General features: G+C 35.5%; 1 protein-coding gene across 4 annotated transcripts in view; it reads left to right on the top strand.

Moving 5' to 3' along the window:
- The window catches only part of LOC126974409 (SR-related and CTD-associated factor 4), a 34,923-nt gene that overhangs the window by 8,013 nt on the left and 7,954 nt on the right, over positions 1-18,956 (top strand). For 3 of the 4 annotated variants that reach the window (XM_050821888.1, XM_050821889.1, XM_050821890.1), the window contains exons 10-18: positions 381-487; positions 3,946-4,154; positions 6,426-6,617; positions 8,075-8,445; positions 9,328-9,380; positions 11,547-11,671; positions 12,324-12,425; positions 14,334-14,674; positions 15,544-15,645. In XM_050821888.1, the coding sequence (XP_050677845.1) occupies positions 381-487; positions 3,946-4,154; positions 6,426-6,617; positions 8,075-8,445; positions 9,328-9,380; positions 11,547-11,671; positions 12,324-12,425; positions 14,334-14,674; positions 15,544-15,645 (1,602 nt within the window). The remainder of the gene's footprint in view (positions 1-380; positions 488-3,945; positions 4,155-6,425; positions 6,618-8,074; positions 8,446-9,327; positions 9,381-11,546; positions 11,672-12,323; positions 12,426-14,333; positions 14,675-15,543; positions 15,646-18,956) is intronic. The other variant, XM_050821891.1, reaches the window with a different exon arrangement.

Consider the following 18,956-nt stretch of genomic DNA (forward strand, 5'->3'; position numbering starts at 1 on the left):
ACAAATATACATGCTGTTAGATTATAATGGACAAACACTGATAAATATTTCAGTCCAATTGTATAAAAATAATTTAATTGTATTTAATTACACGTTATTTAACTAAATTATGCGATATAATAATATGTTCATTTGTTGTATTTAATACTTTCTTTATTACAATATTGTGTTCATACATTAGTACACACACACACATACATTTTCTCTTTTTTTAATCACTAAAACGTTTGTATGTATCACAATATGTTTTCATATATAAATAAAATGTCGCTTTTACAACCGCGTGCTACCATTTATGTAATATGCATACACTATGTGTACACTAATGTGACAAATACTATGTTGAATACTAAGTATGAATGTGGATATAATCATTTCAGAGAAAAAGAAAAAGAAAAGAGTTACAAGGACAGAGAAGCTGAAAAGGAGAAGCAGAGGGAAAGAGAGAAGAAAGGGCTCCCACCAATCAAAAAGGAGAATTTAAGTGGTGAGATTTTAATGCATAACTTTACGAATGATTACAGACACAAAGAAACCGTGATCTCCTTTTTTCTGCGACCGAGTTTCAAATTCTGAATTACATTCTTCTAATGTGCGAGTTTTGCGTACAACGTCTTTTTAGGCAAATATATCATGACTTATATTTACATTAAACGCGATTCCTCTAAAAGGTATGGGTGTCACTGATTATTGCTGTTGTTTAGCATAAATAGTAACAGGATGATTTAGGATAGTGTTTCCCAAACATTGTTCTGCCATGGAAAGTAATTACACGCTTTTTATTAGCTTCACCTGTATGTTTTTATGTTTGTATGTTTGTAACCGACTTCTTTGGGCGCGATTTTGACCCACTTTAAACGGCTAGATTTCGTTCAACCTTTGTAGATTTATGGAGGACCGATGATATTACACTAATTTGATAAAATTATTAAATTTTTCAATTTGCAAAATATGATTTTTCTTAATTTATATAATTTTTAAATAAATAAATCACTAATAAGCGCCATCTAGTAATTTATTGTAAACTACAAAGGAAAGGCGCGACATGTCAAGACAGTTCCACAAAATTAAAGTATCTAATTCGTTTAGAAGCTAATAGATGGCGGTGAATTTATATTTCCATTATACATTATTAATGCGTGATTTAACTGAGCTAATTATTATAAGAGCTAGTTCGGGGATCTCGGGCTAGCTGAATTAAGTGATCTTTCAATATAACAATAATATATTTATTCGCAAATATTAAAATCCCTTCATTCAATCTAAAAAAATTAACTAAAAAATGAAAAATAAATAATAGTTTTAATAATTCTTCTACATCCCACGCTTTTTTTTTTAATGAAATATATAATATTATTTTACACTATTTTCAATTTAAATTTATTTTCTATTTTTTTGTTGAATTTTATATAAAGCGTGTTCTTTAGTTTTTTAAACTATTATTTATTTTAATAACTTAATACTTTTTATACAAGCTTCAATTAGGTTCCAAGTTCCATTAGGTAAAATAATACACATTGATTAGTAGTATAACTGCTATAAATACACTGGCCTGCAAAAGTATCACACTTTTCATATTATTTTTTTTCTTAACTATAGAAGGTAGAGATTTAAGATTAAAAACGTTTTGTTGCAAATTTTATAGGCTTTAATTCTTAGAAATTAAAATTATACATTAGTAACATTTTTAACTTAAAAAAGATAAAACAATGAAAATAGATATTTTTAGTTTTGTGTAAAAAAATTCAACTAAAATGTATTACATGTTATTTAATTTTTAATAACTGGTATTGCCTCCTCGAGCTCTGATTACAGCTTCGAGCCGGTTTGGCATACTGAACACTAGGTTTCGGAGCCGATGTTGGGGAATATTCTCCCATTCTTCTACCAGGGCCTGCTTTAGTGCCCTGAGGGTAGTAGGTGGTGGTCTGCGATTTCTGACTAGCCTCCCAAGCTCATCTCAGGCGTGTTCAATCGGGTTGAGATCAGGACTTCTTGATGGCCAAACCATCACGTTGATACCGACCTCCTGAATATACTCTTGTACGATATGAGCCGTGTGTGGCCGGGCATTATCATGCATCAGCATCGATCCATCACCCATATTTGCTAAATACGGCCCTGCATACTCATTGAGAATCTCTTGAGCATATCTTTGCCCAGTGAGGGTGCCATTTTCTATGGCTACTAGCTCTGTGCGACCTTCTGAAGATATGCCAGCCCATACATGCACACTGCCTCCACTGTATTGGACTCTTTCTGAGATGCAGGCTTGAAGGTATCGCTCACCAGGTCGCCTGTAAACACTTCGCCTTCCATCAGAAGTGTAAAGGAAGAATCGAGACTCATCTGCAAACAAAATTCTTGACCATTTTTCTTCATCCCACTGCATGTGTTCACGGGCGTATCGCAGTCTCGCTACTCGATGCTGTCTCTCGAGTTTTGGGCCACTCGCTGGTCTTCGGGGTTTCAAATTTGCTTCAGCAAGTCTTCTTCTCACTGTACTGTCACTAATGTAGTCCCTCCGGGTCTGAAGTAGCTGTTGCTGGACTTCAACTGCATTTTGGTGGCGATTTCTTAACACAGGCGAAATAATATAACGATCTTCTCGGGCACTGGTACACCTGGGTCTGCCATTACAAGGTCTCCTCAGATGTTGTCCAGTCTCTTCGTACCTCCGCTTTACCTTCTGGACCGTTCGTACCGTCACACCCACCATTCTTGCAGTGCGACGCATACTGATGCCTAGTTCCAGAAAAGCCATGATCCTAGCACATTCTTCAACTGAAAGAGGCATGATAAATAAATGTTATGTGCTTTTTAGCATAAATTTTTAAAACAAGACCCATCGATCTTGGAAAAAATTTAAAACAGAAAGAAAAATGTGAATGGTAAAATTGTAATTCGGAAACGTCCACTTTGAAAAAGGAATGGTTTTGTTTTTGAAGTTTTTTTTCAGCCAATTCTTAAAAGAAGGTTACCGACTATAAAGTTTTTATGTACAAAATTAAATTCTCTTAGGAGTCCTTTTTATTTCGAAAGTATATCTTGTGAACTTAAACGTTATCCCAATTTTAAAAGTGTGATACTTACTTTTGAAGTCCAGTGTAGTAAGAAGCGGGGAGTTCATTGCTTTTCATTTACTTTTTATGTACGTACCTTACGAATGAATTTACTATGCGCCGACCGGCGAGAATGACCCGGCAAATGGGAAACGCTGATTTAGGATAGTCTTTTACCGTCTCTTAAAAATATTTCTATGAGCAATAAACTGGGTTGCTAATGCGAAACGTTGTCGTCTGAAAGAAGATGTTGTGACAAAAATTGAGAAAGGTATGCTGAGATGGTTTGGACATGTCGAGAGAATGAATGAAGAACGATTGACGAAGAAAGTGTATAAGGCCAGTGTGAATGAAAGTGTTGGAAGGAGTAGACCTAGGAGGACGTTTCAAGATCAAATCAGGGACGTCTTGAAAAAAGGCCAGGTCAAGAGTACGCTAAACCGGAGAGCATGTATGAAAAGAATAATGAAAGTGGACGAAGCGAAACAAGTATGTAAGGATCGTAGCAAGTGGAAAGAAGTGGTCTCTGCCTACCCCTACGGGAAAGAGGCGTGATTTTATGTATGTACGTATGTATAATAATTGCAAGCTACTTAGCATATTGTATTAGTGATAATATCATCAGGTACTGTAGGCCACAGTGGCACAGTACAATTAATAGAACAGTTGCATAACTGATCGGTTTCCTTGAAATTTAACTCGGATAGCGGCCAGTCTCGATGGCGTACGGCGTGGCACTCATTACTTTTGTCTCCCCAAGATTGCTTAGTGGCCGTGTAATAGTGTGTATGTGTGCGTGCGTCTGTACTGTTCTATTACTGTATTGTGACTATTACCCAACTTCATAAAAAGGATCTATTTTATCTATTAATGTTCGCTACAGTGTGCAGTACAACGCTATGGGTGGGACACCTATCAAAGCTAGCGACCCAAGAAGAGCTGTCCGACCTGTTCGGTGGTTTTGGTGGATTGGTGTCTGTAGACCTGGTGCCACCGCGGGGCTGCGCTTTCGTGGTGATGGAACGTCGCCGTGACGCCGCTCGGGCCAAGCAGAAGCTCGACCGACATAAGCTGCACTCCAAGGAGATCACTGTAAGTGCCCTTATCCAGAAAGAGGATGCCTTTTTCTGTCAGTAATGTGTAAGCATTATTATTGTGTTTCGGTCTGAAGGGCCGCCATAGCTAGTGAAATTACTGGGCAAATGAGACTTAACATCTCATGTCTCAAGGTGACAAGCATAATTGTAGTGCTACTCAGAATTTTTGGGTTTGCGAGAATCCTGTGTGGCACTACATTCCTCGTCTCGTCCCTTATTGTCATAAAAAAATATCTCAAGAGAGCCAAGTTGCTATCTTAAGGCATGTTAATAATCGTAAAAATAAAATAGTCTGTTGGCGATACATACTGTTTGTCTTTCCAACTACTAGAATTTGAACACACACCACCGGCAGTATGTTACACCTCAACAGTGTGACACTGCAGACCCAGTATCTTGTGTTGGTGTGGTTTTTGTGTACATTTACGGCTTGAACACAATTTAGTGAAGGTTTTGTCCATTTATATACACATTTAATGCTTTATTTTGGACTTACATCTTTATTCCGTCACTCCTGAAAGCAAAATGTATTTCCAATTTTTCTTCTGTAATTATTTGCCCTTCATGTAAGTTTTTACTTTAAGACAGCCAAATGTTGATGAAAGAAATATACTAAAGTAAACAACATAAAACTTAAGTTCCAATGTACAGTGTTATTATTGTGTGATGGTCAAGTTGAGTCTGTACTGGCAATGAGTTTCTTGCTACTTCTTCTCATTAGCTCAACCCTTTACGAAGTAGCGGTAGATTCAATAAGAAAAATATTTTTTTGACATTCATAAGTGTCATTTCCGTGACCTACATGAATAAAGTGATTTTGATTTGATTTGATTAATTGGAACACTTAAATCATATATACGTCTAGATAGAGTATGACAGCTGTGAAAATGTCGCAAAAAAATTGAGTTTTGAATCTCTATTATGAGCAATGCACGCACACTAGCAAAATCGCGAATGTAATGTAAAAATAAATGTAAGACCTAGCTTGTCACGCACACTAAAACTAGTATTTTTGGCCTATTTTTATCAGTTGTCTAACTTTAAGAGGCTTCATCTAGACATATAAAATATCTAAGTTGTACAATTAGAAATTTCGCTGAATTAATGATTAATAAAATAAATACCTCTAGATTAAAATGTAGAGTCATCATCAGATTATGACCATGATCATTTGCCCACTAGCACGAAGATGGCACCCCATTGGCCTTTAATTATAAATTAGTATGTTGGCCTTCTATACAATAAATAACGGCCCATAGAGAAGAAAATAATGACCACTGTGTCACAATAGAGCTTCAGTATAATTAAAAAAAATATATCCAGAGGAAGAAGAAGTTGAATCCTATCTCCATGTCTTAAAAATGTAAAGCTTATAGTCCCTAGAAATAGACCAAGATTCCCAATCAATTATATTTTCAGCCCAACAATCATCAGAACTAACATAGCTAAACATACCCCCTTTAACAGACTAATGAGTTCATATCACTGCAAAAAATGGTAATATAGATATTTTTCATTGTTAATATCAATAAATATAAAACCTACTGCATTGAAATATTAAGATCTAAATTATGTGAGTTAAATATTAAAAGTGAATTATTATAACCCCGTCTTAGTTATATTCATACTTCTCTTTTTTTAAAGTAATTTAATTAACTCATTTTTCATCATAATTTTTGTTCAATTCTTCATTTCTTTAATTTATCAAGTACTTGCTGACCCGACAGACGTTGTTCTGTATATGTATAATAAATGAAATAATGTTTTTATATGAATTTGTCAATAATATATCATAACATCAAAAATTACTTCGTAAAATATGCACCCTGCTGTCGTAATGAAATTGTTTCACAGCAGAACTGTCAAACCGTGCGTCAATAAATTCTCTCATAGAAATTATGTATGGACACATCAAAGGTAAAACAAATTTGTTGTTTTTATTTAATTTAGTAGTTCTCCTTTTTATTCACCTTTTAAACCTTGTCTGGACTTCTACAAATAATTCAAGACCAAAATTAGCCAAATCGGTGCAGCCGTTCTCGAGTTTTATCGCGAGACTAACGAACAGCAATTCATTTTTATATATATAGATAAATTGTTCAACATTGTTATGCTTATCACACTTATTGTAAATGCTGTTTATATCTGTAAAGACATGTCTTAGTATACTATCCAACAAGTACTTGCTAAATTTTTAATTGTATAATGATGTGTTATTGGTGTAACTATCTACATAAATAAAAGTAATAATTTGTTTGTTGCGCAGGTGGCGTGGGCGGCGGGGAAGGGTGTGAAGGGTCGCGAGTGGAAGGACTACTGGGAGGCGGAGTTGGGCGTGGCTTACCTGCCTTGGAGCGCCTTGCACGCGCGCTGGACCATGGGAGCGCTGTCTTTGGACGCCCTGGAGGAGGGCGGCGCCGTCGACGAAGACACGCTGCCGCCTTGGCTGCCACCCAGGGTTAGTATACTATTAACTGAGTAAATTGACATTTACTATGGAATAGGATGACAAACGAGTGTATGTAGCGTGTTAAGTTATCACTGATGGCGAAGGAAGCAGCAGACTATAATTAAATATTTATTGACAGCGCAAAGTAACTGTTTATCGTATGCGGAAATATTATAAATGGTTGCCTCCCCTCTCCGCCGGCCCCCCTCTGGCGTCTGGGTACACAACCAGTTCAGCGGCCGCAGTTAAGGCGGCTCCAAAAATCACCGCCGCCCACGTTCTCTTGCAACACCAGAGAATTCACGGGAACGTTCCCTTTTAGCTTAGCTTAGCTTAGCCTTTAAGGAAAATGTATGTGCTTTTGTTGAAGATACCCATGTTGTATAATCTCGGAACGACACCATGATACAATTTTCTGACTTAGTATCATTTGGAACTTAAGATTGATATATTATGATGCAGATTCAGGATTGATAGTTGGATTGCCATATAATTTAGATTTTAAAAGCGGCTCTTTGATTTAGCAGTCAACCTTCAATTAAACTTCATCTATAAGTATGATATGTTTTGTATCAAGTTTCATAACATAACTCATTACCCCACATTGTTTTTCTAATGTTGGTATTCAGAAAGTATTCCACCTTCGCACGACACGTCACAAGTTAGGATATAATCCCCACCATCTGGATGTGTGGCGGTCCTCCACAGTGCGGTTTTCTAGGAGCTTTCTTCCACGTACTACAAAGCTGTGGAATGAGCTTCCTTTTGCGGTGTTTCCGGGACGATACGACATGGGTACCTTCAAAAAAAGCGCGTACACCTTCCTTAAAGGCCGGCAACGCTCTTGTGATTTCTCTGGTGTTGCAAGAGAATGTGGGCGGCGGTGATCACTTAACACCAGGTGACCCGTACGCTCGTTTGTCCTCCTATTCCATAAAAAAAAATTATTAAGTCATGCTGAAAATAGTTGTACATAAAAATCTAGCTAGACTATATCTTGTGTGATGTACATTCGAGTTAAATTTCTATTCGAGTAAAAAAAGTTGTTCAAGTGCCAATATGGTTACCTCGCTAGTAAAGGTGACTTGTATCATGCCATAAAATTTGCCTAATTAATAAGTATTTGAACCAAAGACACCATGTATTGTTTGGTTTTATACTGATGCAAGGGACACATTCCTTGTCTAAGGCCCGGTATCCACCAAAGAGGAGAGGAGATTTATTTTGATAACCAATCAGATTTCGCTATTTCCACATCTCTCCGCTGTGGTGAAAATAACCTGACATCTTCGCGGTTTATCTCCTCCGCTCCTCTCTCCGCTTTGGTGGATACCGGGCCTAAAACATGAAATGCATAACCTGCGCATAAGTTTTTACAACCTGTGTACGATTTTCTATAGATTTATTTGATTTACTTAAGGGAAAATATAATTAGCTTAATCGAGTACATTTATTTTTGTCAACAGATTATACCCAAAACTATCCAAGAGATGCCGATAATCGGCAACATTCCGCCAGTTTCAACAGGCATGATGATGCCAGTAATGCCCAACATGCCACCCGGCATGCCCAACATGCCACCTGGCATGCCCAATATGCCTAATATACCCAACATGCCCAATTTATCTAACATGACCAATATCCCCAACATGCCCAATTTACCCAACCTCTCCAACTTACCCAATCTCTCAAACATACCCAACTTATCCAACCTGTCAAACTTACCCAATCTATCCAACTTACCCAATATAGCAACGTTGCCTCAAACCAGCATAGCAATGTCGGGACCGCCGCCGGCTTCAATACCTTTGCCTGTGCCTAGGATGCCTCCACCAGGGTAAGATTGACAACCTTCACTTTTTTTTATGGAAGACAAAGAAAATAGTATAGTCAGCCTATATTTAGTAAAAACCGCCATTCTCTCCTGCAACAACAAATTAATTATTACAAATATTACCTCGAACACTTGGCCTTATGGAGAGTTCTTACTCTACCAATTTGTGACTGAGAGTGTTCCGAAGAGCTGGTTGACCCGATTTCTCCATTGCACAACATGCCACTAACTCAGGTATCATGTTAACAATCAGGTTTTCTGGCTTTTCTCGACAGCGTGGTTTTCTGGTAAAATATTTTGCGAGAGTTATTACCTGCTATCAAGTGAGCCTTAAAATGGTACATTGATAGCGAACAAAAAAAAACTATAACTATAAGGTGATATTCAACTTTTGAAAATTTTTGTTGTTTCAACTATTAATATGCTATTTTTTTTGTTAAATTATTTTGCCTTATAAATTTAGAAGGAATTAGTTTTATTTGATTATTCTTAACTTGTAAGTGAATCGAGATTTTCAGCTGTGTAATATTATTAAAGATATATTTTGCAAGAGTTATCACCTGCTATTAACTGAGCCTTATGATACATTCAAATCAAATCAAAATCACTTTATTCATGTAGGTCACGCAAATGACACTTATGAATGTCAAAATAAATTTTCTTTTCAATTTTCTTATTGAATCTACTGCTTCTTCGTAAAGGGTTGAGCTAATGAGAAGAAGTAGCAAGAAACTCATTGATATCAAACAAAAAAAAACTTGTAAGGTAATATTTGACTAATTCGAATTTTGTATGTTTTTTACAAAATTGATATTCATTCTTGATATTACAAGGAAGTGTGACAATTATACTTTTTTAATTCTCTCTTAATTCTCCAACTTCCAGCATACCAGGATCATTGCCCGGACTACCGCCAGGAATGAGACCACCTTTACCAGGTTAATATAGATATTTTATAATCATTCTACTGTTAATTGTTTTTAGATGCAGCAAGGGATAGGCCCGAAATTGTGAAGTCCGCCAAACTTCTGGTTCTCTCTGAAATTGTTCCAAATAGTTGCGCACTAACAAATAATAGGGGTCATGGTGGCGTGAATACCGAATGTTCTTGTGCAATCAGGTGCGGGTTGTAACTTCATAGTGAACGAGTAGTTCGGCGTGGTATATAGATGCCGAGAAGAGACTAAAATAAGCCTGAAATGAGGCACGGACGGAAAGAAAGCTTTACATCTTGCTCAGCTCTGTTCCAAGAATGATAAGCCAAAAAACGGGGGCCTAGCGAAACTCTAAAAAAAAAGCGATTGTATGAAACATGCAGCCATTGATAGATTGACAGATAACGGCTATAATCTTGTAAAAAACGGAGATAGTGGAAATATATTACGTTTTTAGCAGCTGTTCGCTTTCAAACTTAGCCGGATTATACTTCGTCGCCATAATATTGTAATAACTATTTCAAACTTATGTCAAATGACTGCATGTTTAATACTAAACTAAATTTTTTGTTTTACTTTGGCAATCTTTCCTCTTATTATTATTATATTTATTGATTTTTTTTTAAATTTGTTTGATTATGAGTCAGCATTAAAAAATATATACAACTTCAAATTTTCACCCATCTACGATCAACAGTTACTTTTGTATCGCGATTTTAATATCGGCAATACAACGTTTGCTGGGTCAGCTAGTGTAAATATAAAAATTGAGTTCAATTGAAAATGATGACCACAAACCATTCTATGAGTTATGTGGCCAGGTGACTTGCGCGGTGTTTCTGAGGTTTTCTCTGGATCATCTCAATGGTGACTGGCTCCACTGCACCTTGATATTTTCTGATGGCTCTGATTCTCTTAAAGTCAATTTTGATGTCGTATGTAGACTCTTAAACTTAATCCTAAAGAATCATTGAGAGATATATATAGATACCAGTGGGAGGCTCTTTTGCACAGGATGCCGGCTAAATTATCGGTACCACAACGGCGCCTATTTCTGCCGTGAAGCTGTTATGTGTTAGCATTACTGTGTTTCGGTTTGAAGGGCGCCGTAGCTAGTGAAATTACTGGGCAAATGTACCTAACATCTTATGTCTCAAGGTGACGAGCGCAGTTGTAGTGCCACTCAGAATTTTTTGGGTTTTTCAAGAATCCCGAGCAGCACTGCATTGTAATGGGCAGGGCGTTTCCATTACCATCAGCTGTACGTCCTGCTCGTCTCGTCCCTTATTTTCATAAAAAAAAATCATTGAGAGAAAAATTTAAAGAAATAAACATCTTGACTGTTGCCTCTCAAGCCTCTCAATTTATTCTTGATAATGTAATGTATGTTCATAGGCACATAAGTGAATTTTCTAGAAACTGTCATAACCATAATGTTCACACCAGGAACAAACATAAACTTAAAATGCCTAATACTAGGCAAAGTCGAGTTAGTAAGTGTTTTTGGGGCGTTGTATTTGCTTCTACAAATTTAAAAGAATTGTTAAAAAACGTTTGTGTTGTAACGGATACTTAATGATACCACAGATTGGAAATCGAGCGAACGCCAATAGTCTATAAAATAATGAATTTTATTGTACGATTTTACATTGTAACCATATTATTATATCAAAAAAAAAAGAAGCCCGCTGAGTTTGTTGCGCCCGTTCTTCTCAGGTCTGAGGCACACCTTTTGGAATGGGTGGTAGTTTTTGACTTTCAATAAGTGATTTTATATGCTATTTTGAATAAATATACATATTTGAATTTTATCTTCTATCTTACCAAAAGTGGACTGTTTGGGATTAAGATCGAAATAAGACAATTTATTTCTACCCTTAAACGGTATTGACTGACCATTTTTTTTAGTAAAGTAGGTAATGGTTATGGCTCTGTGCCTATATTTTTAATGGTATAGAACAGTCAGTATGTATGTTGTGACTAAGTAGACTTCTGAAAAAAAACTTTAGCCGTTATATGTTGCTTATGTAGGGTTCACTGAATGGCCTTTTGCTCTAAACTGTCAAAAATGACAATATTAGACCAGTAAGTTATTCCTGGTCTAATATTGTTATGTTAATTAGAATAAATTTGTATTTTAGTGATGGTACTAATAACTGTTAATATCAGGTATGGTGGGAGGGTTCCTGAGCGGGCTAATGGGGATGGGCGTGAATGTCGGCGGGCTCGTGTTGCCCATGGCGCACGCGCCACAACCGCAACCGCAGCCGCAGATACAGCAGTCGCATAACAATGTAAGTACAACGCTCATATTAAAAAAAAATAACAAAAAAACAACCGACTTCAAAAATACTATTTCAAAACAATAGATGTAATAAAAACTAAAAAGTATAAAAATATGTGCTTATTTTTATAAAATCTAATTAATTAATCTAATTCTAGTAACAGTTATTGTTATTTTTGGAATGGGTGTCCTTCCGTCGCGACCCGCTCTCGCCTCACGTCTCCTCACATCGGACGTGCGACTCAAGCACATCTCACCTATAACTATGTATGTAGGTTACATTTGCTGACACCGACTCCAAAAATAACAATAATCGTTACTAGAATTAGATTAATTAATTAGATTGTATAAACATACGCAATTATTTTTATATTTTTTAGTGCATATTATATCTTTTGTTTTGGAATAGTGTTATTGAAGTCGGTTGTTTTATTGTTAAATATTTTTGATTTTTTGATTTTAAGTGAATTTACTAAAAATTTGTCTAAATATGTGAGATATACTAAATTTTTCAATGCAGCAATGAACGTAAGCGCTATGCAATTTGATTACAGACAGAAATTCTGTCGCAGATCGCACCCTTACAAGACTGACTGCGGCTATCCTATAAAATATAGTCTCACCCGCATTTGACCTGTTTTTATGAGTTTGTTTTGTTACAGGAGGCGACGATTGGAGGTTTAGGTGGCGGCGGGTCGGTGAGCGATGACGCCATGGAGTTAGACACTGAAGACGCCCCGCCCGCCGACAGTATGCCTGATCAGGTACCGTATTGTTACCATCACAGAGTAGTAAAAAAAGGGGCCAAGTACGAGTCGGACTCGCCCATGAAGGGTTCCGTAGTAGTAAGTTAGGTTTATTTTTATGCAATTAAATGATTCTTTGTTCTACTTGATTTTATTGAAGGAAATGTAAATTGCGGCTTATGACGTATTAAAAACCAATTTTCCGTGGAAGTTTGCGTGGTAATGTACATCATATATTTTTTTTTAGTTTTATCATTCTCTTATTTTAGAAATTAGGGGGGGGGGGACATTTTACCACTTTAGAAGTGTCTCGTAGGAAATCAGAAGCATCAAGATCATTTTTGAAGACCTATCCATAGATACACCACTTACTTAAAACGTATGGGTTTGATGAAAAAATTTTTTTGAGTTTTAGTTCTAAGTATGGGGATCCCCCAAAATCTATTGATTGTTTTCTATTTTGGTGTGAAAATCTTAATACGGCTTAGATATATTCTGAGATATATCTACTTAACAAGTTTCAATAGTATAGTTCTTATAGTTTCGGAAAAAAGTGTCTGTGACATACGGACGTCCAGACAGACAGACATGACGAATCCATTAGGTTTCCGTTTTTTCCCATTTCGCTACGGAACCCTAAAAAAAATTACACCTTGTCATTTTACTAAGAGAACTAATGTCGCTGAACTTTCAAATTTATCTATTGAATATTTAGTATTCACACTTTTTCCGATGAGACATAACAAGAGTAACAAAATTACTTAAACCGCGCGACTTACTGAAGTGAAAAAGTAAAATACAAGGTATAATGCTTAGATAATTAATACGTCCAGATAGTCTCTTGTTATTAGACAACCGACAAAAAACAGGCCACGAATATTAATTTAGTGTGCGTGACAAGCTACGCCTTACACTCGCGATTTGTATGACACGTTGTGTTAGTGTGCGTGAATTGCTCAAAACAGAGATGCAGCTAAAATTATAATTTTTTCGACGATTTCAATGCTGTCATAGTCTTTAGGTATATAGTGTGTAAAATAGTACTAGACACTAAGGGAAACATATTTTGGCCTTTCAACTTAAATATTCATTATTTAGACGAAAAATAAAAGGATTAAATCGCGGGATTATATGAATTAAAGGATTTAAACTGAATTTTAATAATAATATTTTTCACTTACCTGATCTTTAATTAGTGTGTTGTTATTGCCTTATTATCACATTAATTTAAGCTACGAAAAAGGTTCCCTAATTAAATAAGTTATACATCGAGATAGATTCATTTTTATCATTATTGAGATAGAGACAAGCTACGTCTTACACTCGGGATTTGTTTGTCACTTAGTGTTAGTGTGTGGACATTGCTCAAAATAGAGGCTAACTGTCAACCTCAATTTATTTCGACATATTCACAGCTGTCACAGTCTTTCTCGATGTTTAAATGATATAAGGTTCCCTTATCGTGTAACGTAATAGACAATAACGTCCTATGCTTTTATAATAACTGAATTCACACAAAATCACTCAATTTCGTATTAAAAATCAGAATCTATTCAATTAGAATTTAAATTAAATAGAATGCACCATGGCAACCATTGTTTATCGGGAGCCGATGAACTGGGTCCAAACAAAAAAACAAGTAACTCGGAAAACGAACGAAATTAATTCAAAATGCGGAAATACTTCAGCGTATAATACGTTCCTTCGCAGCCATTATTATTATACGTCAAAATTAGTTCTCTGGACGCTGGCGAGTGGCGCTTCAAATAGGCACAAAATGACGTATCTATTGTTCATGTTCAATCTACGCCTAATAGTGATTCGATGATTTACGTAGCACACTCACTGGTTATGACACACAAACAGAAACTTTTGACGACACTTTGAAATGTATATCGTTGTTGCTGACACATACTATTTTTGCAGTTGCAAGCGATGATGTCAAAGCCGCCGCCGAACTTCAACAGTTCTGAGCCGCCGCCCGGCTTCAACTTGGAGAAGTTCGACTCGTCGCAGCCGCCGCCCGAGGACCGCCGAGACGAGCGAGAAAGAGACAGGGATAGGGACCGCGACAGGCGCGACAGAGACCGGGATAGACGCGACCGAGATCGGCCCGATCGCAGTGAACGGACAGATCGCACTGACCGCCCCGAGCGGACAGATCGCACCGACAGAGCTGACCGCCCTGATCGTGCCGACAGGAGGGACCGGGATAGGCGAGAACCACGCGACCGGGACAGGGATAGGCGCGACAGGGACAGAGATAGGTAAGCTATTGTATGTTATTGCTTTCGTAAAAATTGAACACTAAAACGTAATCCACGCCGAGGCAAGGGTAGTGCGGTAGAAAATGATACAACCTGTACTTTCCCTTTTGTAAACAACAGAGAGGCTACTATTATTTTCAGGAAACTTGTATTTGAACAATTTGAATTAAAAAAAACAAAAAATTAAAAAAAATTGTTTTTGTTCTTAAACTCGATGAATGTAGTAGTAAAAAGACGGAGGACTTTACTACGCAATGAGATTTATCTATATCACAATTAATAAACCAAACCTGAATCCACACTCGTGTTGGATGCCGTTCCTTATTTACACATACACTACAATTTTAGAAACAAAGTTAATATAAAAAAAAAGCGTGCGTACCAAGTACACATGTCAGAAGTGAAACCTGTATTGTGCATTAACCTCCAAACTGCATATGAAGTCCTGGTACATGTTGCTAGGATGACACAAGATTTCGACCGGTACGAAAGACATTACTATCACCGCTACCATATTTATATTCTCCTGGTGTCTATGTATTAATATGTCGTGGTCATGACGTCAGAATATATTAATGTATACTCGCGGCATACATAAGACAACCTCTTCTTCAACTATGATCGCCTGGTACCAAACAATGTATAATTATTCCTAACTCATTTTATCCCACGTTAAATCTTATGAATTTATGTGTCTCGCTTTTTCGTTGCATTGACTTTCAAATCACAACGATCCTAAAAAAGTTTTTATTTCAATAGCACCTACTTCTTGGCTGAATGGTATCTCTTTGAAATTGTGTAAATACTATGTGACGCAGCAATAGTAAGTAATACGTGAAGCAGTTTTAAACTATATTATGATGGTACAGGGGCGAACGAGATGAGCGGCGGGATCGTGACAGAGACAGAGATCGCGATCGTGGTCGGGACCGCCGCGATAGGGACAGGGAGCGAGACAGAAACACCAACAGGTATATTGTACTTGCTTTATGACGTTAAGGGACGAGACAAGCAGGAAAAACCCTTGAAAAGACCCAAAAATTTGCGGCACTACAATTATTTCTCTCGTCACTTTGGGACATAACATGTTAGGTTACAAGTAGTTTTTGAGGTAGATGTGGTCAAATACTTTATTTACTATTCGTTACTGGGAAGCCTGTTCAGCGTCTGATGTGCGCTGTAATAGTATATTATAATACAGCTACTGACATACTATATAACGGAAGTGGGTCATTTCAGAGAATGTGGGCGGCACTTAACACCAAAGTCAAAGTTTTTATTTGCATTAATTTGCACGTCATACATGTTCGCCACATGTATGACGTGCAAATTTTACAAAATACATTTCTAAATCATTAGTTACAATAATATCAATTTAACAAAAGATTAGTAGCGGTATTATTTATTAATATTAAATTATTTAAAAAAAAAATGTCAAGTTTTTAATTGAAAATATTCCTCTAATGAATATAAGCAGTTTTTAATAAGGTATATTTTCAATTTAGATGAGAAATTCCTATTTGACGATACCTCTCTTATTATCTTTGGGATGTGATTATAGATTTTTATGCATATACAAAAACAGTTTCTCTGAAATAATGTAGTTCTACAGCAAGGTACTTGTAGTTTGGTGGGGTCCCTGGATGGGAAAAGAGAAGTGTTTGCATGTTTACAGAATTCGCTAAAATTTTTTCGAACACACATACAGCACTCAAATATGTATAATTCAACAATTGTTAATAGGTTATATTTTTTAAATTTGCCGATTTTAATGACTTCATCATTTATGACCGAGTCGTAAGGTCTTTTTGAGTTTATGTCAGGGATAATTATTGTAATGTCATCAGTATATAACACACACTAATTTTCTGTCATATTTGGTAGGTCGTTGATATATAGTAGAAATAATAATGGTCCAAGTACACTTCCCTGAGGTACCCCGGCTTTAGTTTGATTCCAACTTGATTCATATCGTAGTATATTTGATCTTTTCAATCTGGACACACTGTTGCCTATTTTTAATATAACTTTCCAGCCATTTTTAAGTGACACCTCTAAGTCCATATAAATTACATTTGTTTATGAGAATTTCAAAGTCGACACAGTAAAAAGCTTGGGTCATATCAAAGAAAGTATTCTTTGTTCTTCCTGTTACTCTAATTTTTTTATCTATTTTTGTTATCAGATTTTTAACTTATGTATATGCGGCCATTGTGGTAGATTTATTTTGTTAAAATGCGTATTGTTCCGCTGTAATGACGTTGAATTTCGTAAAAAATAAGGTTAATCGTTTATATATTATTTTCTCAAAAACTTTTGATAGAATGGATATAAGAGTTATTGGTCTATAATTAATAAGTTCCGTATGAGTACCTTCTTTGTGAAGTGGTTTTATAATGGATGACTTAAGAGTTGTGGGGAATTGTCTTTGTTCAAATGATAAATTGATTAAATATGTCAGTACTGCAACTATTGCATTTTTGCATGTTTTTATAACATGGGTTGTTATGTTATCATGACCAACAGCCTTGGGTGTTATTTAAAGAATTGATTGCTATTATTACCTCGTTTTCCGTACAGGGTGCTAAGAATATGGAGGAATTCACCGTATTTATTAATTTGTAGTCTGGTTTTATTCCATTAATTTCTTACTCCTATTTATAAAATAATCATTAAATTCATTTGCAATCTCATTTGTATTTTGTATATTTTTCCACTATATATAATCTTGTCAAAATTTTTAGGTGTTATAATATTTACATCAACTTTATCTTTAATGAGATTCTAGACTGCTTTACCTTTATTTCTTGAATTTTTTATATATTCGTTCGCTACTATTTGTTTTGGCATTGTATATGCATTTCTTAAGAATTTTATATTGCTTATAATTGTTTTTATATTTAATCTTTCTAGTATTGTTTTTGTTTATGTAATATTGATGTATAAGTTGACGTTTTGTGTTGCAGGATTTTCTTATCCCTTAGTTATCCATTTTGGTATTATATTGCTTATATTTACTTTTATAGTTTTATAAGGAAAACAAACACTGCTTAAAAAACAGAAGAGATGTGTCATTAAAAATATTAAATGCATCTTCGCAACTGTTCTGAATATATACCTCAGACCAAGATTAGCGTGAGATATAATTATAAAAATTTTCCATATTTTCTTGGGAGAAATCTCTCCTAGTGAAATAATAGTGTGATTGAGGTTAAAGGGAAATTGTTTAGGGGATATTTTAATATTTGGCATGTGTTATGATCTGAGAGGAACGATGTTAATAGTTTACCATATGCCTGTTTTATATTACCAATTATGTGGTCAATACATGATTTTTTCTCGAGTAGGTTTATCAATGTATATTTGCAAGTTGAAGTTTAGAATGTCAGTATAAAGGTCACCACATATTATTATTTTTTTATTGTTAGTCATAAGCTTATGCAAAAGTAGCTGCAAACGTACAAATAATTCAGATTTATTTAAGCTATGAGTTCTATATAAGCAGATGATAATGTAATATCCAATATCTCTATGCCACAGTATTCAAATTTCTGATTCAATTCACTTTTGAGAGTTCATTACATAATTTACATAGTGGAGAGTATCTAATATAATCTTGTGTCATTATACAGACTCCACCTCTGTTTTCATTCTGTCTACAGAACGCCGATGCTAACTTATAATTTTTTTATTTTTATAATATTTGTTTCATCCCCTGTTTTGACAAATGTCTCTGAAAAGCATAATATATTTATAGCCATAGATTTGTCTTCCAATTCATTGAAGTATAAATCTATTTGTTCCCTTTTGTTCAGGAAGCCTGCTATATTTTGATGTAACAAATATCCATTTATTATTTCACTATGTAGGTTTGATTTTGATAAAAATCCTGATTATAAGTACTTGTTTGTTTCATTTTTATTTTTTGGAAATAAAATCGTATTGTTCCTTTGCATAGTGAAGATTTTTGAGTATTATTAACCACTGTTGTATATCGATTGTCAGCTACTATGGGGAAATAATAAAGTATGGTACCTTTGGCTGGTTTGTTTTTTATATAACGAATTGTTAGGCTAGATTTTTGAGGACCATTTGATTATTTTATCGTCAAATTTTTTTTACATTAATAGCCGCTGTTGTTATTTTTGAGATTACCCTCAGATCGTATATCGTCGTCAGATTGTAGATTCAAGTCAATGCAGCTATTGTTTATATTGTCATTATTTGTCTTTTGTGCAATAATGTGGCTATTGGTGTATTTATCATATTTTTACTAAGAAAT

Source organism: Leptidea sinapis, chromosome 32 (genome assembly GCF_905404315.1).
Source record: "Leptidea sinapis chromosome 32, ilLepSina1.1, whole genome shotgun sequence".
NCBI lineage: Eukaryota > Metazoa > Arthropoda > Insecta > Lepidoptera > Pieridae > Leptidea > Leptidea sinapis.